The 25,912-nt window shown below is 34.3% G+C and overlaps 1 protein-coding gene across 1 annotated transcript in view; it reads left to right on the top strand.

The window, feature by feature from the left end:
• Positions 1–10,872, top strand: part of LOC149776706 (uncharacterized) — a 55,881-nt gene extending 45,009 nt beyond the window's left edge. Inside the window, exons 16-20 of the mRNA XM_089941237.1 lie at positions 865–1,058; positions 2,731–2,823; positions 4,322–4,382; positions 7,456–7,743; positions 10,696–10,872. Of these exons, the coding sequence (XP_089797363.1) occupies positions 865–1,058; positions 2,731–2,823; positions 4,322–4,382; positions 7,456–7,743; positions 10,696–10,706 (647 nt within the window). The 3' untranslated portion in view covers positions 10,707–10,872. The remainder of the gene's footprint in view (positions 1–864; positions 1,059–2,730; positions 2,824–4,321; positions 4,383–7,455; positions 7,744–10,695) is intronic.
• Positions 10,873–25,912: the final 15,040 nt, after the last annotated feature.

The following is a 25,912-nucleotide window of genomic DNA, read 5'->3' as shown; positions in this document are numbered from 1 at the left end:
TATGTGAACTTACCATTACCATCAAGACAGGGTAAACAACTCTTACATGAACTTACCATTACCATCATCACAGGATAGACCCTTACATAAACTTACCATCACCATCATGACAGAATAGACAGCTCTTACAAGAATGTACCATTACAATCATGACAGGGGAGACAACTATTAAATGAACCTTCCATTACCAGCATGATAGGGTCGACAACTCTTACATGAACTTACCATTACCATCCTGACAGAGAAGACTCTTGCTTAATTGGCTTACTATTACCATCATGACAGGATAAATTCTTACATGAACATACCGTTATTAACATGTTGTTTCCACAATGTTTATAGTTCACTTTTTGTTCAAATTTTTCTCTCTCTAAATATCGGTGATAATGTGTATTTTGCACACAATCTTCTGATTTAATTTGTCATGGATATTCCTTGAAATAACAGAAAATACACAGTTTTATAAGTTTAGTCTTATTTTCTACCAGACAATTCAAAGCTACAAGTACTTGAGGCAGCAGCATTTCTTCAAAAAGCATATCAATCACTTACAATCTGTTTCATAAAATCTGTCCTTTAGCATAATTTACCCTCAGCTTCTCCACAAAACCAGTTATAAAAGTTGTGTGTGTTCATTTTAAGACATTAAAAATTGTGTTCATATGTATATTAATTGAAATGATGCTGTCACATGCAAGAGAATTTGAGTTTTCTGTATTGATTTATCCTTGGGAAACCATGAAGTTTGACATTATCAAAATACATAACTCTTGTGTTATATTAAAAGTAGTTACAAACATTTCATGTGCAGCATCAGAGTTTACAAAAGAACATTTTTTCGATATGTACATTTTCCTTTCAAAGACTGTGCACCACCACTTGTGTGGACAAACTACACGAAGTGTCACAACAAGACATGTACACATGAACTCAACACAGATATGGGTGACTGCATGGAATATGTCGTTGGAGGTTGTGTGTGCCCAGACAAGATGGTCGTGCAAGGGAACAAGTGTGTATCAGAATGTGGATGTGAATATGACAATAAAACACTCAAGGTAAGTTATACAGCGTGTCTTTGTTATAATGGTGTTTATTACTCTCTAAATACATGGCACAAATATATATATATATATATATATATATATATATATATATATATATATATATAGGGTTCATACAATGTTTGATATATGCAGACATTTGCTGAAGTATTGGCAAAATGTTTGAGCTGGTTATCTGCACATAATTAGTTACCAAATCCATCAGTTATATGATAAATACCAATTCAAAGGAGTTTTCTAAATACAGAAAAATATGTCCTCAAACATCATATGCAATGGCAATGTCTGAGTGCTGCACCAATCACAAACGCACTTAAACTGACCTTATTTGGGAAGCATATGTTCTTTCCTGATCAGATGTGATGGTTTAATGTGACAATTTATCAATATTCTGAAGATATGTAAGTATAGCTGACAAGTCCTTTCTTGAGGTGTTTATTTATGTGTGTCTAGTATACTTACAGAGGCATTTTTTTACGTAGGTAAGGAGTCGAAAGCACAGAGTATAAAATGTTATGTAGCTAGAAGTCAAGAGCACAAAGTATAGATTTATGTAGATAAGAAGTCAAGAGTACAAAGTATACATTTGTATAGCTAAGAAGTCAAGAGTACAAAGTATGCATTTATGTAACTATGCAGTCAAAAAGTACAAAATATAAATTTATGTAACTAAGAAGTCAAGAGTACAAAGTATAGATTTAAGTAACTAAGCAGTGATGAGTCTAAATATACATTTATATGTAGCTAAGAAGTCAAGACTACAAAGTATACAAGTATACATTTTTATGTTGCTAGGAATTCGGGAGTGCAAATTATGTTATTCAGGAGTGTAAAAGATATGCATTTATGTAGCTAGGAATTCAGGAGTGCAAATTATATACTTTTATGTAGCTAAGCTGTCAAGAATACAGAGTAACACTTTTAACTTATTGCATTAATCAAAACATATTTGAAGCTCAAATACAAACTGCTGGAGACCATCTCGTTTAAAAATATTGGGGCATTCTTCAAGAACAAATGTCTATAACCACTGGTCCTCCTGTAGGTAGTGTACAAAATATTAACCACCACATTTCTCCAGTAGATTATGTACAAAATGTCCAGCACCACTGGTCTTCCATAGCAAGTACATCAAAAGGTCAACTCCTCATGTAGCAAGTATACATGTTGTCAACCACCACTGGTCCCCTGTAGCAAGTATACATGTTGTTGACCACCACTGGTCCCCTGTAGCAAGTATACATGTTGTCAACCACCACTGGTCCCCTGTAGCAAGTATACATGTTGTCAACCACCACTTGTCTCCTGTAACAAGCATACATGTTGTTAACCACCACTGGTTTATTTGTAGCAAGTATACAGTGTCCGAATTTAAACTTATTTTTGGATCAAATGAAATCTTCCAAGAGATTATGTGAGTGGAGATGTATCTTACATAAGTCTGATCTAGTTCAGTTTAAAGCCAAATTATCATACAGTATTTGAAAATATTGTTCAGAATATCATTATTTGTTACTCTGTGTAAAATATCAGATATTCTGTCCATTCCCAGGTACGAGTGCTGGATATTGGTCAGAAATATATTTTGCAAACTACTGGGGATATTACAAATGTATTAAGTTAAATTCATTAACTGGAAGGAGTCATTTTCTTTCATTTTCTGTAGAATGGTGAATCCATTGTCAAAGGGTGCCAGTACTGCCAGTGTATTGATGGGAAGATGGCCTGTACAGATACGACCATTACACCAATATGTGAAGTAAGTACTCATCTTAATGCTTGTTATGCTTGAAAGTCAGTCACCACAAAATACTTGTCAAATGAGGGAACTAGTCAGTGGGTGGTAGAATAATTGAGGTACAGTAATTGCCTGTAATGGCAGATACTATGTCTATTTATTCATATTTTGCAAGAATGATATCCTTCTCAACATCATATCTAAAAATAATTAATTAGACCAAAGTGAAGAGAAATATGTAGAGTAATAAAAGTCACGAATAAGAAATTGACATGAATTAAAGACGTCTCAGCAATTATTATGTCAAAGATTCATGTAATAAATAAGAAACATTAAGCATGCTGTTAAAATGTATAGAATGTGAGCTTGTGTATAAAGTATATTTATTTACGACCTTACTGGACAGTATCATCTACGGGAATTGAATTAGAATTGTTAGACCTATTTAACAGTATTCATCAGTCCACAAGCACTAGACAAGCAATGTGTATTGTGAAGATGTGTAGATATACATTACCTATGGCATGTAAGAGTATGAATCCAGGGAGTCGTCTTGTCAATAAAAATGCATTTTTGTTTAAAAATTAGAGCATATCACCAAGTATATTATAGTGTTTATTTCTCAAATGTTTTTACCAAAGCTGATAATGTTTTAAGCAGCAGGTGTTCATCTTAAGTAAGGAAGGATTTTTAAACAAAATTTGCATGTTTATTGCAAGCAGCCATTTGTACACAAGAAATTACTGGAAAATTTAAGTATCTAACTTTGTATATGTGCCATTTTTTCTTGGTTTTTATTGCCTCATCTTTTCAAACTCTTCCATCTTCTTTTCATATTGTCTCTGCCAATTCCATTGTTTTCATTGTTGTTTTTCAATCTGTTATGGAAAATACTGTCTGATCAAGTCAGCTTCCTTTATTGATATGCCCTACCACAAATATTGAAGGATGATATAATCTTTTCCTTGTCAACCTACCCTTCTATCTGCAACACTTCAGTTAAGGTTTGCAGTTTGATCAGATTCTCAGGTATCATAAGTTACATAGTGATGGAATTGTGTATACATAACACTAGATCAACAACAGTACATTCCTGTGAACCAAATGTTTCAGTAACATTTTCATTAATGTTTTCTATTAGGTCGGATCTTCAGCCATTGCAAGCTTCATAATCATGCAAATATGCATGCATAACCCCAAACAACTAAATATAAATTCCAGTGACCTAATGATTCAGTGACTTTTGTTAAGGTTTTATATTTAGGTCAGTTTTCATATTATTATTCACAATAGAGGCACACAATTTTGTTTGTAACTAATTCTTGGTGAGCATAATGCCCCCATCCCATAATTAGGTAAGTGTGATTTGTATTTCATGTTTCAGTTACTGCAGTTACTTCTGTGTTAGGATTCTCATTTACATATTTGTCTGAAAAGTTGAAAAGCATGTGATGGTTTTATGTTCTATGAAATGCCTCTAGCTCAAGTATGATTTATTTTTTACTTATTTAAATTCCAGTTTGGTGAAGAACTGGAATACGGTAAAGACATGTGCCATCCCAAATGTGTTCCATCTACAGGTTTGTCTTTATATTATTTATAATACTTATTAAATTATGCCTTAATTGCCAAATTGATTAGGTGTAATAATGGTTGCTATAATTTCATTCATTAGAATATACACTTACGTTTGAATGTTAGGCTATGAACTAGGATTTAATTGTGTGTCAGTACAATGCTGGCTGTATGCTGATGATTAACATCTTGTTACTGACAATCCAGAAGAATGGATTACTGTACTAACGTTTTACTTCATAGTGATATCTAATTGGTTCTAAATGAAACTTGTACCATAAATTAACATAAAACATTAGTTACACCTTTCTTAATTTATATGTTATTATGAAATGTCACCCCTTTTTCCTGCTGTAGAAGCAGAGGCCTAAGACGAGAGTGACAGCTCTTATACGAGAGTGACAGCTCTATGATACGTAGCTGGATCTCCTGAAGAGTTTGCATATTGACATCACTTTTCACAAATACACTATAGCAATATGCATCTTGTTCTGAATGTAAATGGTACAGATCTAACCAACAAATCAACATATTTGTGAAGGAGTTTGAAAATCAGATCCAGTTCAACTTTGTCAATGGTAGACCCTTGGAATTTAATACTTTACTAAGCTTATGAACAAGTTACTTATACAAATGAATGTATTTGTATCCAACCCAATTTTATGACACATCTGAAGAATATCTTGAATGTTGTCTTGAGTCCAATAACATGGGAATCTTTTTTGAGAATCTTTTTTGAAACGTTAGTAATTAAAGTTTAGCCAGACATAGTATTTGGGTATATATTGACATGTATTAAAGTTTGCTGATTTTCTGTTGATATCAAATTCAAAGTCAATGGCCAAGACATCAGTTTTTACTGTACTTGCTTTTATCCAGGAAGCCTGTTAATTCAGACATCTAAGATAATATATTTTTTACCAAATTTGTCATGTACAAGTTTCTCAGGAATATTTTATCATTCATTATCTAGCAATAAAGAGAAAAGGGCAGAATCATTGAAAATGCCATGGATTCCTTGAAATTCTTTTCAGGCAGAACAATGTCAGTAGCATCAAGATTCTCTTGTTTTATGTATACAAGACTTTGCAGCATGTACTATTATATATCTACTTTGCAAATGTTTAGTATTATTGACAAAATTTTGTACCATTACATTCAGTTGAGATATGAATATAAAATATTATGAACAATAATTGCATGCATTCATAAATCAATTAAAAGTTATCTGGCTTCAAATGTGTATAAAGTTATCTGGCTTCAAATGTGTATAAAGTTATCTGGCTTCAAATGTGTATAAAGTTATCTGTCTTCAAATGTGTATACTGTTATCTGGCTTCAAATGTGTATAAAGTTATCTGTCTTCAAACGTGTATAATGTTATCTGTCTTCAAATGTATATAAAGTTATCTGGCTTCAAAGCAAATTTCATTCAGATTTTAAAAAAACGAGCAATAAGTAGATACATGTACTCACTGCTTACAGACAACCATCTAAGAGCAATACACAACTACATTTACTTACTGCTTACAGAGTCTTGGGCCTTTTATCATCATTGCAAAAATAACTGCTGACAGGCTTGATGTGTTCCACTATATCAAGGAAGTGATCAATGCATCACAAGTAATTGGCATATATACTTAGTCAGACATTAAAGTGTTAAAAATCTTTGGCAATTATCTTGGATATTATTTTATGCTACTTCACTTAAGCAGATGGTTGTATCAGCATGGGTTTAAAATATTAGCAGATCCTGAATGAAAATATAATGATAACATGGCGACTAGTGTGACCATCTTAGAGACAGTGTAAGTGTATATAATCATATTTTATACAGTGAAAGAACATACATAACTATGTACAACTTTAGTCACCTTTTTGGGGGTTAGTGTAAGTGTATATAATCATATTTTATACAATAAAGAACATGGCTATGTACAAGCCTATATCATTTGTAATAATAAAAAAATGTTAGCACATATCATTATCATGAATGTTATGTCCTATTAATCCTGTTCAGTGTAGCATAATCTAAACCATCCAACCAACCTGTATATGGTACTGTGAATTTGGCACCTTTCGTGTATTGTAATCATCTGGAGACAGATTAGGCTGGTAATTAGCTTGTGTAATCATGCCAAATGGCCATTAAGTTCTAAATTAACTTGTATAATCATGTCAGTGGACCATCAGGTTCTCAACATTTGTCAAAATAAATCCAGTTTAATAGCTGAGTATTTACTTCATTAAGTCCTGACAAAAATGGTGGTTGTCGCCGTGTGTGTGTGATTTGGATTTTAACGTAGCTTTAACAATTTATCAGTCATATCACTAAGATGTCTGCAGTGTGGCAGTTCATAGTGATGTCTAGCACTGAGGCATCATGCCGCAGACATGTAGCACGACCTCCCACCCAGTAACATTATCCTGGCACCAGGCCAACCAGTCCTAGCACTAACCTCTTACTGCTGAGTGCCTAGCAAGGCAGCTTTAGTATAATTTTTAAAGGCCTTTGATGTGACTCAGCCTGGGTTTGAACCCACGACCTCCTGCATCTGAGGCAGACACTTACCACTAGGCCACCTAAGCAGCCTATGGTGTTTGTCACTGTCATGATTTGTTTCGTATGACTTGCACTAACTCCATATGCATAATATTTGATATAAAACAGTTTAACAAAGTAGAGACTTCGACCACTGTATATGCATATTTCATGTTTGCACCTGTTATAAGTATTTTATCAGTTTTAGTAGTTATATCCATTGTAGATTGAAAATGTTTTTTTCCAGAATTATTGTTCACAAAATATATTAAGTTCTAATGGGGAGTGGAACCCATAATTAAGTTTAACCAAGGAAGTTGTGTCAGGGGGTCAGGGGGAGAGAATTTTTTGCAATTGTTCTTGAGTAAATAGACAATTCCAAGTGAGTATCTTTTGTGGACTTACAGTTTTACCTCAATAGGAAATAGTATTTTTTGGATGGCTTTAATTTTTATATTTATTACCAATGAAGAAAACTAAATAAAATCCTCCAAGATTATTTATGATTTTATGTTTTTATGATTTTCTTTCTCCAGAAACGTGTACTTTGAGACAAGCCACTCAATTGCTGAAAACCGAGGAATGTGTGTCCTCTGGATCTGTTACATACAACTACTGTTCTGGTCGCTGTAAGGCAAGCCAGTTCATGCCAAAACTTATTCCATTTGACAGTTCTATAGTGTCACTGGAGATTTCCAAATCTTGTGAATGCTGCACTGGTACTGTGACCGGCTACAGGAATATAACGATGAACTGTGGAGACTTCCTGAAGTTATTTAGACTGCCTGTCATCTCTCAGTGTGGATGTAGCCACTGTCTGTTAAGTAAGTTCTTTTTTATTTTTTTGTTGTTGTTTTTGTTAGCTCTACAGGTCATAGACTAGTAAAGCTAATAAAATGGTCTTTCATATGTGATCTGTCTGTTAGCATAAGTTTGTTATCATACTCTTCCTTAACTATTTGGAGGATTGCCATGAAACTTTACACACACACATTCATGCCATGGTCTAGGTGGTCCTAAATTAAAATCATGCTGCTCAGCAATCTAATATGGCCATCACAGCAGCCATCTTGAACATTGTGAAATCTCTACTCCTTCTTCATGATGATGTTTTCACTGAAGAATTCATGTGAGCATGGATGGACTTAGATGAAAATTGTGCTGATCTGATGGCCAATATGGCATCTACAACAGCCATCTTGAAAATTGTATAATGGCTGAGTGGAAAGTCTTATTAACATATGGTTTTCAAGATGATGTTTCCACTGAAGGATTTATGCGAAGCATGGATGGACTTAGATGAAAATTGTGCTGATCTGATATCCAATATGTCCTCTTCAACAGTCATCTTGATAATTATATAATGGCTGAGTGGAAAGTCTTATTAACATAGGGTTTTTGCTAAAAGGCTTGTAATGTTTACTTAGTTTAAATGAAAATGGTGCTGATCTGATATCTAATATGGCCACCACAACATGCAGCTTGAAAATCTTGCTATTACTACTCCTCTAGAATGGATGGTCATATCAAATGGGGTTTTCTCTGAAAGACCTCCTATACGTTATAATCGTCCCAAACAAAAATGATGCTGATCCAGTGTCCAATAATGCTGGCACAGTAGCCCTATTTAAAGTCTTGTAATCACTAGTTCTCCTGACTATGTACTGTTGACATGTTGTTTTCACCAGGAAACCTATTATGATTTTAATATGGTCCTAAAAGAGAATGGTACCACTTGCACATCCAACATAACCATCACTGTTGCCATCGTGAAAATCTTGTTATCAGTGATCCTATTGAATGGATGGTCATATTGACATGGGGTATTCACAAAAATACTCCTTAGGATGTGTAGTTTGTCCTGAATGAAACTGGTGATGCACAGACATCTAGCATGACCATCTTGGTAATGCAAATTCTTCAAAATGAATATCATATCAGCATGGGGTTATCATTGAAACACTTTTTATAAGGTCTAGTTGATCATAAATGAAAATCATGCCATTCTGAACTTCAGTATGGCCACCACAATGGCCATTGGGACTAGATTTCTAGTTGGTTCTAAATGGAAATGATGTGTTCCTGATATCACTATGACCACCATGGCAACCATCTTGAAAATATTGTTATTGTTACTCTGTGAAATGGAAAGACATATTTACATGGGCTTTTCACCTTAAGAGTTATTGTGATTTATTGTTGGTCATAACAGTGACCATCCTGAAAATCTTTTTTATTACTACTCTTTAAAATGGAAAATCAATTTGACACTGGATTAACATCAGAAGTTAAGGTGTCTAGTTGGTTCTAAATGAAAGAGATGCAAATGGGTTTTCACCAAGTGTCATCTAATGAAGTCTAACTTATCTTAAATGAATATGGTGCCCATCTGCCATCCAATACTTCCAACACAGAAGCTCATTTGAAAATCTTGTTATTTCTGAAGAATATCTTAGTTTTAACACTTGAGAATTAAAAGGAAAAAATAAGGTCTCATATTATTTCTGGACTTTAAGAATTTGTTAATATTTTCAGATCGTTTATATTTAGATTTGAGTTGTATTATTTTGAATTCTCAGAATAAAGTTTTAGTCAATTTGTGACAATTTCCATGAATAAAAAAAGTATTCATTATACTTAAGAGAAATAAAATGGAGTTTTCATACCAATCAGCTGAACATGGATTGTTTCTGATTCCTTTCCATCAGTTATATGCATGATAGTGTGCAAAACAGAAAAACAAATTTAATACATCCTGAGGAGGATGGATTAACCAGGCCTGATAGTTGGCATTGTGAAAAGCTGTACTTAGCTTGCCAGACTGAAAACCAGGTTGGTCCAGGTTGACTGACATGGCATATTTTGCCTAAACCAAGTTATTTCAGGATCACAGGTTAATACTGCCTCAACCAGGATGTTCCAGGTTGACTGGTAAATGCTGCCTAAACCAAGCTGGTCCACATCAACTGGTGAATACTGCCTAAACCAGACTAGTCCAGGTTGGTGGGTAAATACTGCCTAAACCAGACTGGCCCACGTTGGTGGTTGAATACTGCCTAAACCAGACTGGTCCAGGTTGGTGGGTGAATATTGCCTAAACCAGACTGGTCCATGTTGATGGGTGAATACTGCCTAAATCAAACTGGTCCAGGTTGACAGGTGGTTACTGCATAAACCATGAAGGTCCATGTTGACTGGTGAATACTGACTAAAGCAGGCTTGTCCAGGTTGACCGATGATTACTGCCTAAATCAGGCTGGTCCAGGTTGACCGATGGTTACTGCCTAAAGCAGGCTGGTCCACGTTGACCAGAAAATACTGCCTAAACCATGCTTTGAGTCCTTGGGCTAGACAATTTACTTTCAGTTTTCACAGTACAATATGACCCTTTATATCTTCCTCTACCAACAAACACTAATCAGTCAATGTAACATCCTGAAATAAGTTGTTTTGTTTCTGTTCCTTTGTGAACCAAACTTGTTGCTACAAGGTAACAAATTCCAATATGACCAAGTCAATTTTTTTCATGAGATGAATAGAGATTATTGGCTGTCCCACTTGTTTTTGAAAATTTATCAGAGCCCACACAGGAGACACTGCAAAATACATTTCCCCAGGCAAAATGTGATGCTTGATACAATGCAAAATTGTTGCATGGGTAATTTCATCAGAAATGTATGATATTATTCTCAAGATACCAAAACTATCAGACCCTTATTAAATATATTGAAATATACTATTTTCATGCACTTATTTGTTGATTTTTATTCTTTCAGCTCAAGGTTAGAGTGAAGTCCCAAGATCAAATGCACCTGACTGTGTACTCCCACTGATCGTGGATAACTCTTGCTTTATTTTGGACTTTATTTATTAATATTTTAGTTTCTGATGTAGATATGCATGTTGAAAAATGTTTAAAAAAAGAATTCATAAAATAAAATCTGCAAACAAAATTGTGTTTATATGATTTGTTTGTTTTTGTTTTAAAAGGATATTTTTCACTATATGCAGCTGTTATTGCACATTTTAATCAGTCTGTTAACCTGTTGTCAAGGGACTCTTTTTATCTGTCTATTGTTTAAGTATCTAAATCTTGTCTATCTTTCCTCCAGTTAGTAATCAGAGGCCTATTTTGTAAAAAACATTATACCAGTCTGATTCCTTAGTAATTGTCATCACGTGGATATCTTCCTCATTTTCTGGGGTGGACTGATCAGATATTTGAGTGCTTTGTTCTAGCGACATCTATTCGATTTTATGAGTTAATTCCCTTAGGATGTAATGCCAACTAACCAATAGTGTGTAACAGTGGTGCATTATACATTGGCCAAAAATGGTGGAGGCAATTGACTTCAAAAAGATAATTTGTAAGTTTAACATCAAAATATGTAGGAACAGTGTTCACATCTGAGCAACATGATTTTGACAGGATGTTGTGGCTTGCCACGATATCTTGGATGCTTCTGCACTGGTTTCAATGTATTCCATATGCAGCATGATTATGATGCCCTTTTTATTCTGGTCCAGTGAAACGACTTCCAGAAGAGCCTTTTGCAGTGGGTCATTCCCTTTTGTAAGGTACCCCTGCCCCTTCCAGCTGCTTGCAGGTGTTGTACGAGAAAGAAGCTTTGGACTATAACACCAAATCTTGTTTACTGCCTCTTTCTACCAGGCATCAAAGAGTAATGCATGCTCCTTTTCTTTTCATGGACATAAAGAATCTCCTTCAACAGACAGTTTCTTCTGAGAATGATCTTATTGTCTTCCATCATCAGGTAATATGTGGTCCTCAAACTTGTCTAAAAACCAGTCATTAGTGGGGAAGAATGTTACAGGAATTGCCCTCTTTGAGACTACTACTTTATGTATGCACAAAAAACCAAAGTACACACCGAAATTTAAAATTATTTACATCTTTTGGATGTATATATTGGTGTACATCTATATATTATAACTTCTAATTGTTTTAATAATATTAATAAAATAATAATAATAATAATACTAATAAGCAAAATAAACTTTTATTTAAGCAATTTGGATCCGAATTATTTACTTTTTACCAATTTAGGGCGCATTCCCTGTAATGACGTCATTCACTTGTACTTTGTTTTCTTCGATTGGACAGGAGGTATGATAAATCGCGAATTGGTCAGAACTTAAGATATAAGAGTGAGATTATGATTGTGAGAATCCAGAATGTACATTGATTTATTATCTCATTTTTCTTTACATTAACTTTACATCATCAGAATTGTGCAGTATTTTACGATATTGAACACCTTGATACTACAGGACATGTGTCTATAGTAAATCCGGAACCACTTTGTAAGCAAAACATGTACATGTAGTACACGCTTGAGGATTTAGTTTATTAAATTTGGGGGGATTTTTTTGATAAAGTAAAGGACATGTTTTGTCTATTTTAAAGTAGAGATGACAAAGTGAACAATGTGGACGTGTTTACTGAGTCAAAAATAAACTTTCGAAGTAAATCAATGGTATTCGCAACATAATGTTATTCGTTATCGGTCAAACAATTGGAGATATGTTATCTAGGTGTGCGAAATGTCCAACAACTACTTGCACTTCAAATGGTGTAATGCGATATGGACTAGTTAAGCCCCATCTATAGCCAGTCAGAACTGAACAGCAAAAACAATCACGTGTCACACGTCACCTGTCGATTGCCGCAAACATGCAGTCAGTCTTGGTCCAATAAAGAATAACTTTCATATATGAAAGTGAAGTTTGATGTACGCTTTTGGACATTTTTCAGCGTTTATAGTCGGGGTCCGACTTTTTTAATATACTATTGCAAGCCATTAGCTGCCACTGCAGACAGCAGTAGCAGTGACTGGTTACATACTGAATGGCCAATAAAAGCGTAACGCACTAGCTATGACAGTTTTCTTGTATATTCTATGCACTAGTAAAGACGTATTTGTAAAAATGTTGCAACTTAGTAATTTTTGTAGCCCTTTGATTAAGGAATACATCGTATAAAAATTAGGCCTTACTTTTGAAAAGTAACCCATTTGTTTAAGTAATATAAAAGCGTCGCGATCAGCATATTCGTTTTCCTTTCGACTACTAAAATTTAATATTGCAAAACTATTGAGATTCCGTTATTTAGTTCTTATAACAATGATCCCAAACTATAGCACAGTCGGGCATCATACTTGTAATCTAAGGTTTGAGGTTTCAACAATGCCCAGGCAAGGCCCAGTTATCTGTCTGTGTTTTCTTGATAAAGGCAGTATGTTCCTATTTCAATATATGATACAGGCAATAACGTGTTAAAAGTGTCGTTCAAATCCCCCAAAAATGAAAATAAAATAAAAACGTCATAAATTAAATACTTCAAGAGTTTGTTGAACAAACATTTTGTCAACTTTATTTCGGTCAAGGTGTTGGGCCCATGATGACCGTGTGGTCTAAATCGCACACCTTTACTGATCATTGCCATCTCACGTCTTTCCTCGTGGTTTCGATTCGGGCTTGGTGAGTGTGAGTACGTGATATGAGCTTGTCAGCAACTTCCCAATGGGTTGGTGGTTCTTACTATTGTTTTCCCGGGGTTTTCATCCCGCAGTTATTGAATATCATGCGCTGAAAATGGTAATAAATTCTACACAACAACTGTCACGTTGTGATCAAAGTATGCTTACCCTCTGTGAAGTCATTTGAAGGCTATTTTAATTCTAACGTACGCTGTGACATCCATACTTGATGATGATTCGGCATTATGTCTTCACACATATTGCGATCATAGCCAGATGAACGAAAACCTCAGGAAACATAAATAAACCCACAGCATCATTTGAAGGCCTTTGTGCTCCACTGGCCAAAACGAAGTCAGACCGCAAGATGTTAGTGTTAGGGCTGGTTGGTCTGGTGTCAGGATAATGTGACTGGGTGGGACATAATGATACATGTCTGCGGCAAGATGCCCCAGCTATAAACAAAACAATAAATTGACACTGCAGATATCGTAGCGAAATGACTGAAATTTTTTTAAAGCTAAATTTAAAATCCAAATCACACACACACAAACTTCACAACGAAGTCGAAGAATCCATATTAAGTCCGATTTGTGCCTCCTTGTATTTCTGAATACTGAAACTATCTAGGTCGTAACTCTGAAACTCTAGCATCCTAATTTTAGTAAGGTTTATTTCTAATACCTTCAGATTAACATCTTTACAAAATAAGAGAAGTAGAATACCGTAGTCATGACAATAGACATATACAAAGTGATTTTATAATATTTCAGCAAATCTAAACACTAACATATATTAAAAATTAGTAGAATATCAAGACAAAGGTTAATAAAAATATAAAAGTATAGATTCTGCATCCACAAAGAATATTTCTTACAAAGACATCCATACATTCTAGTGTTTTTAAACACACAGACAATTAAAATAGTGCTTTGGTTAGGCTAATCAATACCATAGTCTGTACAGCTATTTGTTACGAATAAATAGTTCAAGGGGATTTTCAAGAGAGCCACTATGGTGGCCATACTATATATATATATATATATATATATATATATATATATATATATATATATATATAATCCATAATATGCTGACATTTTTAATCTATTTATATGAGACATTCATTTATCCGATTATATGTTACATTAAACAATGTCAGTCTGTTAAAGAAACATTCTGTTTTCTCTCATTTATAACAAATTTTGAGAATGTGACCACTTTCTCAAAATCGACAGGTAGTTTCGTGGCTATGTATATGCTTTGTCTAAGTGCAATTATATGATGTATCATAAAAGACATGCACCATCTAGTTGTAGTTTCGTATGATACATCACTTTTAGCCTTGGCAGTGGAATAGGCCTTGAATCCAATGGTGTCTCTAGTGACTATATATGACCATTTTGGATAATGGTCCAGAATCGACTCAGTCCAACTACACTCACGTTTTGCATAAGCGTTTTCCATTACTCGGGTTTTCTGAAAAGGTATGGCACTATCACTAATAGATGAGTTACTTTAGCTATTTTTTAAATGTAACATATGGAACGTCAAAAAACTTGAATGTTCCATGATAAGCATAACATCATGTTTGTGAAAAGACTGTTATGCAATTTATGATAAACAATATCCATATCACATGATATCCGGTAACTGATAAATCAGTCATAATTCAGAAACTTGGGTCATTGTTTACGTGGAAACTGTTCTGGTCGACTCTGTTAGTGACCCTTTGATCGTACATTTTATAAATTATTATTAAAAGTATATCAAAACTGAGCACGTGTCAGTTGTGCATCATGAGCACGTGAAGTTAAAAAAAAAACACTAGCAATTAAGTGAATAAAAGACTCCACTTGGTACTGGACAATTATGAAATTTGCTCCCAGTCAAAATCTTGTCAATCATGCAAATCAAATGGGTGTTGACTTTACATGCCAATGGATTAAGGTCAGATTTTCACATTTTATGTGTCATGCTTATAGGATGACCTCTACCATGCATGCATTGATTCATCGATTAATAGGCATCAACGTATAAGCAAGCACACGTAGTTGACAAAATTTAAGAAAGTTGCAAGGCATCATAAAAATCAGATCTTAAAGTAATAGCATCAGCATCTAAATGTCTCAAAAATAATGTAATGTTCATTTAATTGCTGTAAAGATTATGTGTACTTAGTAATGTGTGCATAATTTACAATAATGAAATGATGCCAGTTAATGAAATGAATTAAAAACTCGTCCATTCCTATTATAGTCTTCTAGGCTTAAAGCTGACAGTCATTCATACGTACGGCAGTGTGAATGACACCTTTGCTAAGCTTCCACTTTGTTTCACGTGCTCTGCTTATTTTGTAAGTTGTTATGACATAATTAAGTTGTTAAACATGTCTTTGATGAATATATCTGTCAAGTATTAACATTATGATATCGTTCTACACCGACACATATGCACTGGATACAATATCAGTCATGTACTTTTGTGTAATGTGCTGTACAATCAATTCTTATTCTTTTCCCTCACGATGCCACATTGGATGTATCAATGATATTGACTTTAGGAAAAGAGTTAAGAGTAAAGTCCTGCTATACCTGAGATGTTGAAATGTACAACAGTCTGTAACTGCGCCACTGACAACCATGTTTATGTGCATTTTACCCGGTTACCCATTTTGTAAGCATTGAAAGGCAGTAATCTCAACTAAATCATGCATACACATGCAACCATTGCATTCTTTAGGTATTCAGAGAATGTTTAATACAAATTCAGCATAATTTATTTGTTCTAAATGGAATACCTACCAGAAACATTCCCTTGCTTATTGATAAACCATTAAGTCCAAAATCAAACAATCCTTGACATGTATTTTTGATGTTCAGAATGTTGCACTTAAAAAAAATTTAATACGTTAAAGGCAGAGAGATTGTGTTTACAAAATGTCGCGGAAACAGCTAATTCCCTCGATTCGATGATGGTCGCCAAGAAAAACCAAATCTTTGATCAGAAACGTACATGCCGTTCACTTCTTTATTCAAACGTGTCCATGCAGTCTACAACATCAGCACCTCCACCCACTATAACAGTAATGCTGACAGTGACAACCACCTCGCAAAAACTGACAACCACAACGCCATCTTTTTGAATCCATGGGAGACTTGGGAGCCATGCAGTGGACAATGTAATACTGTTGGCGTACGGAAGAGAAAACGAACGTGCCCAAATCCGGAACAAGAGCTTGAGATAGAACAGTGTGTCATATTTTGCTCCTCAGAATATACAACACCAAGAATAAACACAGTGACCTTCAGCACAATGACAACCGCCCCCCCCCCCCAAAAAAAAAAAAATAAGTCTCGAAAGCTTGTACCATTTGTTTTGATGACTGTTTCCTGTGAACTTTATTTATCGAATAGATGATTCATTTTACAGTACGGAAGTGATTGCCATACCATGTATGATTCTGAATTCTGTGCAGTATTTGTGAAGTGCAGTGAATATTACGACCATTTATTGTTATAACTGTTGTGAGTGTAGCCACGAGTAGGAATTTCCTTTAATGGTTAATTTATGTATTGTGTGAATTTATTAACTACACCATCCAACACTTAATCAGGTACAATAAGTGATTGCAGTGCAAATACATAGGTGTTGAACTACTCCTACACTAATCAAGTAAAGTAGTATGATTATTGCCATACCTGCCCTCAAATACTTTTAACTATCTCAAACTTCTCAAACTAATATTGACCTATCATAAAGGATCTCATTTGTCAACTCCAAAAATAATCCAGAAATATATCACCCAGTTTTTGGATATTTATATTGTTGTTGATATAAATTCAATGCATTTTGCAGTCAAAATGGTAAACATGTGGAAGTATTTGCAATGATGACAAGAGTTCTTGTTGTTCTTGTTGTTGTTGTAGGGGTTAACGCTATTTTTAAGCACAAGATAGATTATACACGGCGGCCGGTAAAAATGATGGAGGAAGAACTCGGGAAAACCCTGGAAAGAACCACCGACCCACGAGAAGCTGCTGGCAAGCTTTCTCACATACCCACATTGGCCGAACCCGAGACCCGAACCCACGCAGACAGAGATAACACTTGTACAACTCTTAAACACAATTAAAATGTATTATAGAACATAAATCCCCTTAAAAGGATTTTCTCGCGTTGTACGTCCTCATGCAGTTTCTTCAAGCAAGCAATCAATATGAAAATAATTTTGTTTCCCAGGATTGGAAATTAATACAACAGACAAAAATGTGTTGTTTTTTTCTTCAGTGGACATTACCAGGCACACCCTGGAGTCAAGGTTCACGTTTCAGGCGGTATGCATGAGTTAGGTTATGTTTGTCTTAAATGTGATTAGTATTGATTGAGTGTTGTGTTATAACCAATAGCACTGAAATATCCAAGAGTTCTTAAACTTTGACTCAAATTATAATTTCTTCTTGGCAATGTATCTAACATGACAGCTTGGATAATTCTATAAGTATATCCCTCCGTTTATGGAAGTTGAAACAAATGAGTACTTTTCGACCTATCCATGGGGGCCCCGGGTGGCTGTATGGTCTAAAGCCCTCATCTATAACGATCGCTACTATATCACTTCTGTCTGCGTGGGTTCGAGTCTAGGAATCGACCAATGTGGGTATCTGAGAAAGTTTGCAAGACCTTTCCATGGAAATGTGGTTATCACTGGAGCCTTATTTCTCCATTAGTTATACTGGCCGCTATCATGTGTAAAAAGCTGGTTTAAAACTCGCATAAACAACAACTACAACTGACACATGCTTTGCTGCACCTTCCAGAACTGAACAAAGTTCATCGATGTGCATACGAGAGTAGTTACATCAAATTGTAAAACCCTTCAGAACACATATTCTATTGTTTTATTTAATCAGTATGATTTCCAATCATCTTTTTGTATTAACATGCATTTGCAGACTTTCGATGGACAGTGGTAATATGGTCAAATAAGAATCATTGTAATATTCTGTTCTTTATTCAGATTATTTTTACAGCTAAATAACAATTGCAAAGTGCAGAGAGTACATCTTATAATTGCAAACTTTAATATATTCTATGGGAACTCGCAAGCATCACTCCATTCCAAGTGAACATACTTCATTTAAGATTTGCATGATTTGCACATTTGTGTACAATAGCAGTTGTCAGAGAGGTTTAAGAAAACATCAGGCTATTGTCAAGTTGAAAAATATGCATGAAAACGTTCAGAAGTGTGATTTAATCTAATACAGTAAATATAGACATTATGTTTAACTACAAAGCTTGCGGACTAAGCTTAGATCTTGACTGCTTGCATTGGAGTCTAGAAAATGTAGTTTGAAAGCCCGCAGCCCAATGTCTCCTGCTGTCTCTCAACTTGAGGTAATCCTTTAGGGTTTTTATTTAAATTTCACCTAGTGATGGCAATAATCTATTCCACCACGAGACATAATCAAAGTAGCAGAAAATGTCCAATAAATGAACGCACTTCTTGCATTTCTTTCAAAAATATCAATATTCCTCTGTATACCTTTGTGCACACTATTTACATTTTTAAGTGGCGAATTGCCCATTTTACCTTGAACGTATTTTTCCTTCCTGGATGCTTTTTTTTTAGAAAATTGTTGAAACAAGAGCTTGATCATGTAAACGTTTCGCGTGAAAAATATGGGTTGTTTTAAGCATCTTAAATACTACTGTAAAGTTAGTCTTGTTCCAGACTAAATTCTTAAAATGAACCTTAATGCAGCAGTGAGTTTTGCTGATGTCATTGTTAAATATTGCATTTTGTATTGATGTTTTATTTTTGTACTGAACTAAAGCTGCAGAAAGTTTAAGGATCCTAGTACACGAGTATATCAGAAGGGATTTGATTGGCTATTAATGCGGTCTAATTTGTTAACCATGTCAGGCTAAACTGGATAGGTATTAAATATTAGGTTTTGATTTTGGAATGGCTAAATGTTGAGCTATCGCAAAAGCATCGTTTGTATTGGTTGAAATATTTGTCATACGTCGAAACTTTCCAAAACTTTGTATAGGGAGTGGAGCAGGGAATGTAGAATTTTCCAAACCCTGGAGGTGTGTGTGTGTGTGTTAAAACGCAGTTAGATCAATGGTTTGTCGTGTGTTTCCCATGCAATAACTTTTACAAATGACCGACACAGCAGAATCAGGCTTTCCCGTTTTGTGCGAGGCGAAAAGGTCCTGAGTCTGGAAAAGGGCCAGACCCTCCTAAAAGTTGTCCAAGGGACGTGCAGTCAAGAGATTATGAGAGACACGTAGCCAGGGGTGTAAGGAGACAGTTCTGCTAAAGAGAAAACAGATCGAACCTCATCGCTAAACGGCACTGTCTTAATTTTATACATAATTTTTCTTGGATATTATTATTAAGATAAACGTTTGAATTGATTTATCTAAATAATATATGACACTGAAGACTGAGTATGCTATCTAGCGGGTCCTGAAAGAAAATGGTGCTCATTCGACTTCAAATTTGGCGGACACAATAAACAGATTGAAAGTCGTATCCCTAATTATCGTGAATAAACGGTCACATCAAGAAGCTATTTTGACATTATGTCTTCTAATGGTATCCAATGTGGCTTCCAAATTGGGCAAATTCGAAAATCTTATCACTCAAGAATATCACATATGGTTTCATCATTAAGCACTTAAAGATAAGAAATGGTCATATTTTGAATCCGTGAAAAAATTATTTTAAGACAGTACAGTTTTGGTCCCATTTAGATAATCTTGCTATGGTTGTTGTGAAATTTTTATTTGATCCATATCTTGACATGCATGCCATAGTCATTTTGAATTTTTACATGAACAATCATATTATTGCGAATGATAAAACATATTTCTTTTTTATGAATTTAATTTCAGCTTTTTATATTTGTAAAATATAAGAACAAAATTTAGTTTCATGTATATTGGTGATAGATCATTTTCTTCCAAATTACTAGGTTGCGCTTGGAGCACAAATCACTTTTGAAAGAGTGTGACGTTCTTTTGTGGTCCAGTCACTAGATCCGGGACAATATGCAAGAAGCAAGATAAACAAAATGCAATGAAAGTGGGATTATTCTAATGAAACATTGGAAATGGTGTGGGGAAAACATGATTTTCTGATGTTTGTACAATACCTTCAGGGGAGAATGAAAAACTTACATTTAAGACAAACAAAGAACATTCATCGAACAATCTAATATATATGTTAAATTCAATACAATTTGACACCATATAGGAAACCTAATTGCAAAATCAATGCAAAGATGAGATATAATGAAAGATAAAACACAGAGATAGGGTGAACTTCATTTCAAAATGTTCCGAAAGTTTCCTACATTTTCACAGATGCATTTGGAACAAATTTGATCTTTGTAGATAAAAGCAATAATCTTCTTTGAGCTGAATTGTAACTATTTCCGTAAAGATATACAGCTATCAGCACCACGTTTAATGTTGAAATTTGTACTTCTATCTTTTACATCCGAGATAGAGTTTGGACTCTGGAAGGAGATATCCCGATATTTACACAACATTTGTCCATTATGTCAATCGTGACAACAGAAACGTTATTATTCCAAACCAGACATTCAGGATTAATGCTACTTTTAGATAACTGGTCTACACACGACAATTTTATATTGATTTTATATCTTTTTCCATATATCTTAAATTTGGGGATCGAAACAAATGCGGGTCTGAGGTAGAACAAGAACCTTGCAATAAAACAGAATGTTTATATTGCGTTGTTGACTGCAAAAGCTATGCCATCAGTCAAACCATAGGGGAGACTGGTAAGAATCAACACACTTGTTCGAAAAGTATGTTCACATCTTTAATTGTCCTCAAGGAAAGAAATTGCTAATATTCTAACTACACATTAAATCGGTATTGCTTCCCCTACCTAAGTATATGAATTCTTATGTCTGCCCTTCTATCCAACTGTCTGATACATAGTCACTTTAGCACAACAAGTCATACAGCCGGTTATGGAAAACAATCAAAAGTCTTCTGGTGAATATTGTGGTTATCACGGGTGGATTTGCATATTCGGCAAACCACTGTGTTCCCAAAACGTTCATACGAGTTATTGCCGTTTTTGACTGGTAGGTGAGTAGTGTGTTGAACCAAATCCTGTGAATCTTACAAGTTACAATTTTCAATGGATTGGCATGAAATTTTATAAATACTATAGTCATCATCTAATATTCTGACAAATCATTTTTTGATCCCGTATTTTGTATTGATCGTTTTGTCTTGCAGCTAGATGCACGTATGAAAACAGCTCCTTTGAGTACAGCTGGTTTCAAAGGTCTTCATGGGTTACTGTGAAATTTGAAACATATTAGTATTGTCGCCATCTGATGATGCATGTCAGTATAACACTAATCTCCTTTTTTGTTAGAGATGTCGCGTTTGTGTACTTGCAAGTAGATATCGTGTATTGCCGAATATTGTTATTATAACTAGTCTCACAGACTTCAATGAATTGCCACAAAACTTTGGAAATGTAGAACGTTTGGAAATGTCATCACCATCTGAGTATGTGCTGCACATTATGACAAATGACTGTGTTCCTACTGTTTGTTTAGAGTTATTCATGGAGCTTCGTGTTGTGTGGGACCGAATATTACCAGTGCAATTATTTCAGCATATAATGGATTGCTGTGAAAATTGGTGCATAGTAAGGAAATCATCTGAAGATGAGCACATCAGCAGATTACAGTTTTAGCCACCTTGTTATATATATATATATATATATATATATATATATATATATATATATATATATATATATATATATATATATATATATATATATTGATTCTGTGTTTAGCATAGAATGTTGCACCCACACCCTCGTTTACACATGGAATTATAAAAACTCTTATAGAAATGCAGTTTGAAATTTACAAAACACTCCTCTCACAAAACATCATATTGTGATCCACAGTTTACAATCTTTATTCCCCTTTTGTTTCTTGCAAATACAGTCTTTATTACCCTTTTGTTTCTTGCTAATACAGTCTTTATTCACCTTTTGTTTCTTGCTAATACAGTCTTTATTCACCTTTTGGTTCTTGCTAATACAGTCTTTTTTCACCTTTTGGTTCTTGCTAATGCAATCTTTATTCACCTTTTGGTTCTTGCTAATGCAGTCTATATTCCCCTTTTGTTTCTTGCTAATACAGTCTTTATTCACCTTTTGGTTCTTGCTAATACAGTCTTTTTTCACCTTTTGGTTCTTGCTAATGCAATCTTTATTCACCTTTTGGTTCTTGCTAATGCAATCTTATTCACCTTTTGGTTCTTGCTAATACAGTCTTTATTCACCTTTTGTTTCTTGCTAATACAGTCTTTTTTCACCTTTTGGTTCTTGCTAATGCAATCTTTATTCACCTTTTGGTTCTTGCTAATGCAGTCTTTATTCACCTTTTGGTTCTTGCTAATACAGTCTTTTTTCACCTTTTGGTTTTTGCTAATGCAATCTTATTCAACTTTTGGTTCTTGCTAATACAGTCTTTATTCACCTTTTGGTTCTTGCTAATACAGTCTTTATTCACCTTTTGTTTCTTGCTAATACAGTCTTTATTCACCTTTTGGTTCTTGCTAATACAGTCTTTTTTCACCTTTTGGTTTTTGCTAATGCAATCTTATTCAACTTTTGTTTCTTGCTAATACACTCTATATTCCCCTTTTGTTTCTTTCTAATACAGTCTTTATTCACCTTTTGGTTCTTGCTAATACAGTCTTTATTCACCTTTTGTTTCTTGCTAATACAGTCTTTATTCACCTTTTGGTTCTTGCTAATACAGTCTTTTTTCACCTTTTGGTTTTTGCTAATGCAGTCTTTATTCACCTTTTGGTTCTTGCTAATACAGTCTTTTTTCACCTTTTGGTTCTTGCTAATACAGTCTTTTTTCACCTTTTGTTTCTTGCTAATACAGTTTTTATTCACCTTTTGGTTCTTGCTAATGCAATCATTATTCACCTTTTGGTTCTTGCTAATGCAATCTTTATTCACCTTTTGGTTCTTGCTAATGCAGTCTTTATTCACCTTTTGGTTCTTGCTAATACAGTCTTTTTTCACCTTTTGGTTCATGCTAATGCAATCTTTATTCACCTTTTGGTTCTTGCTAATGCAGTCTTTATTCACCTTTTGCTTCTTGCTAATACAGTCTTTTTTCACCTTTTGGTTTTTGCTAATGCAATCTTATTCAACTTTTGGTTCTTGCTAATACACTCTATATTCCCCTTTTGCTTCTTAACTGAATGATATTCTGTGTCATCTGCATAAATCTCTTTTATCAAAATACTTATTTTTCAACCTTTAAAGCTGCTTTAGCATAATAATTTCAAGAAATTTCAAATAACTCATTTCTTTCTTAACTTGCCAGTGATTGAAATGATGACATCTGACAATGATATTTTTATTACACTTATGCTAATAAAATTCTCTTAGGTTTCCTTAATTTGATTTTCATACATTTCTCGAACTATTTGTTTGTTAACATGTAACCAGTTACTTACCTGTTTGTCCCATTAGCTATTCTTAATGTTTAACTCATGTTGTATGGCTCATTAACTATGCTTAATTTCCTCTTGTCTTTGCATGCCCCAATAGATGTATATATTCTCAATTCATGTTTATGTGTCCCATTTGCAATATTTATTTTCAACTCTTGTTTGTATGTCCTGTTAGCTATACTCAATTTCAAGTCATGTTTCCCATTAGCTATACTTATTGTCAGCTTGTGTTTGTCCCATTTGCTATAAATAATTTCAACTCTTGTTTCTATGTCTGATTTCCAATGCTTCATTTCAGCAAAAATAATGCTATTGATATTACTATCTTCTGTGAATGCCAATTATTTGCCAAGTTGTTTTGGCACAGGTAAATACCATACAAATGAAAGCAGCTGAAGCAGACACTTTTGTTTATACATTTGTAATCCTGTTTATGATGAAATATTTATGAAGAGCTAAGTACAGATGCTGTTATTGAAAACAATTTCACTGGTAATGTATGGAAAGAGAAATATGAAACTAATAAATATATTGTATATTTTCATTAGGTTTCAATGCAGTCATGAATTAGTGAAATAGTTCAAATAGAAATCATTAGTTTTGCAGATCATTAAAGGCCAGTTTGTATATGATGAGATTTCAAAAATCAATTTTTTCTTCTTATTTTATATCAGTCTTTGGGGATCTATTATCTGACTTGTTAGTTCTGATACAATTAGAGAGAATCATTTCAATTGTTGATTGGAATCTCACAGTGCTTATTGACTCTTTGGATTAAATTACTACATTGGAATTATTGTGAATTCATTCAAAGACATTTTTGATCACATCATTGTGATACGTCAAGGCTCTTGTTACAACTACATACTCACTACTATTGGTGCATCAGGACATAACCAAATAATGTAGATCAAGACTCTTGGTACATCAAGACAGTCATAATCATTGGAATTCATCTGGAACATTATATTAGTTTGTTCTTGTGATAGATCATTATGATTATTTGAAATTTATGCTGTGTCTTTTAGTGTCTTGTGAATAAATTGTTTGTTGAACGTTTGAAAAACTGATTTCACTTCTTTCTGTTACTTAGTTTAAGTCCATATAGTCATAATAAGCGTACTTTATTATAACCCAGTGTTTGCAATAAGATGGCATCCCCCACATTAACATAGACAGGTTTATAAAGAGGAGTACTGTAAAATGTACTTCATTAAAAGCGGTCTCACCATGTGGCAGTACACTCCACTGTTTCCACAGAGAGCAATATAATGAAGGAAATGTGTCATTTACATGATTATAGGTAATTTCAGTATAAGGTATTTTAAGTTATTGCTCCTTTAATCAGTATTATATTGAGGGAGTGGTGTGTTTAATTCTTAACAGTCAAGAAGTAAAACCATGTGAAATTCACGGTTTTATAGTGAGGCACCATATATACTGTCTAATATCTTAATCCACTTTCTTTTAATCTGCTGAGCATGCTGATCAGAACCAATTACAATGTATGAGCCCTCTAACCAGACCCAATTACTGTTTATATGCCCTCTAACCAGACTCAGTTACTGTTTATATGCCCTCTAACCAGACCCAATTACTGTTTATATGCCCTCTAACCAGACACAATTACTGTTTATATGCCCTCTGACCAGAACCAATTACTGTTTACAAGCCCTCTGACTAGAACTAATTACTGTTTACAAGCCTTCTGACTAGAACTCATTACTGTTTATGAGCCCACTGACCAGAACCAATTACTGTTTACAAGCCCTCTGACCAGAACCAATTACTGTTTACAAGCCCTCTGACTAGAATTAATTACTGTTTATGAGCCCTCTAACCAGACCCAGTTAATATTTATGAGCCATCTGACCAGAGTAATTTACTGTTTATGAGCCCTCTAACCAGATCCAGTCAGTGTTAATGAGCCATC

This window comes from Sinohyriopsis cumingii, chromosome 18 (genome assembly GCF_028554795.1).
Source record: "Sinohyriopsis cumingii isolate HCF-2022 chromosome 18, ASM2855479v2, whole genome shotgun sequence".
NCBI classification, from domain to species: Eukaryota; Metazoa; Mollusca; class Bivalvia; order Unionida; family Unionidae; genus Sinohyriopsis; species Sinohyriopsis cumingii.
This window is presented reverse-complemented; position numbering and strand designations above follow the sequence as displayed.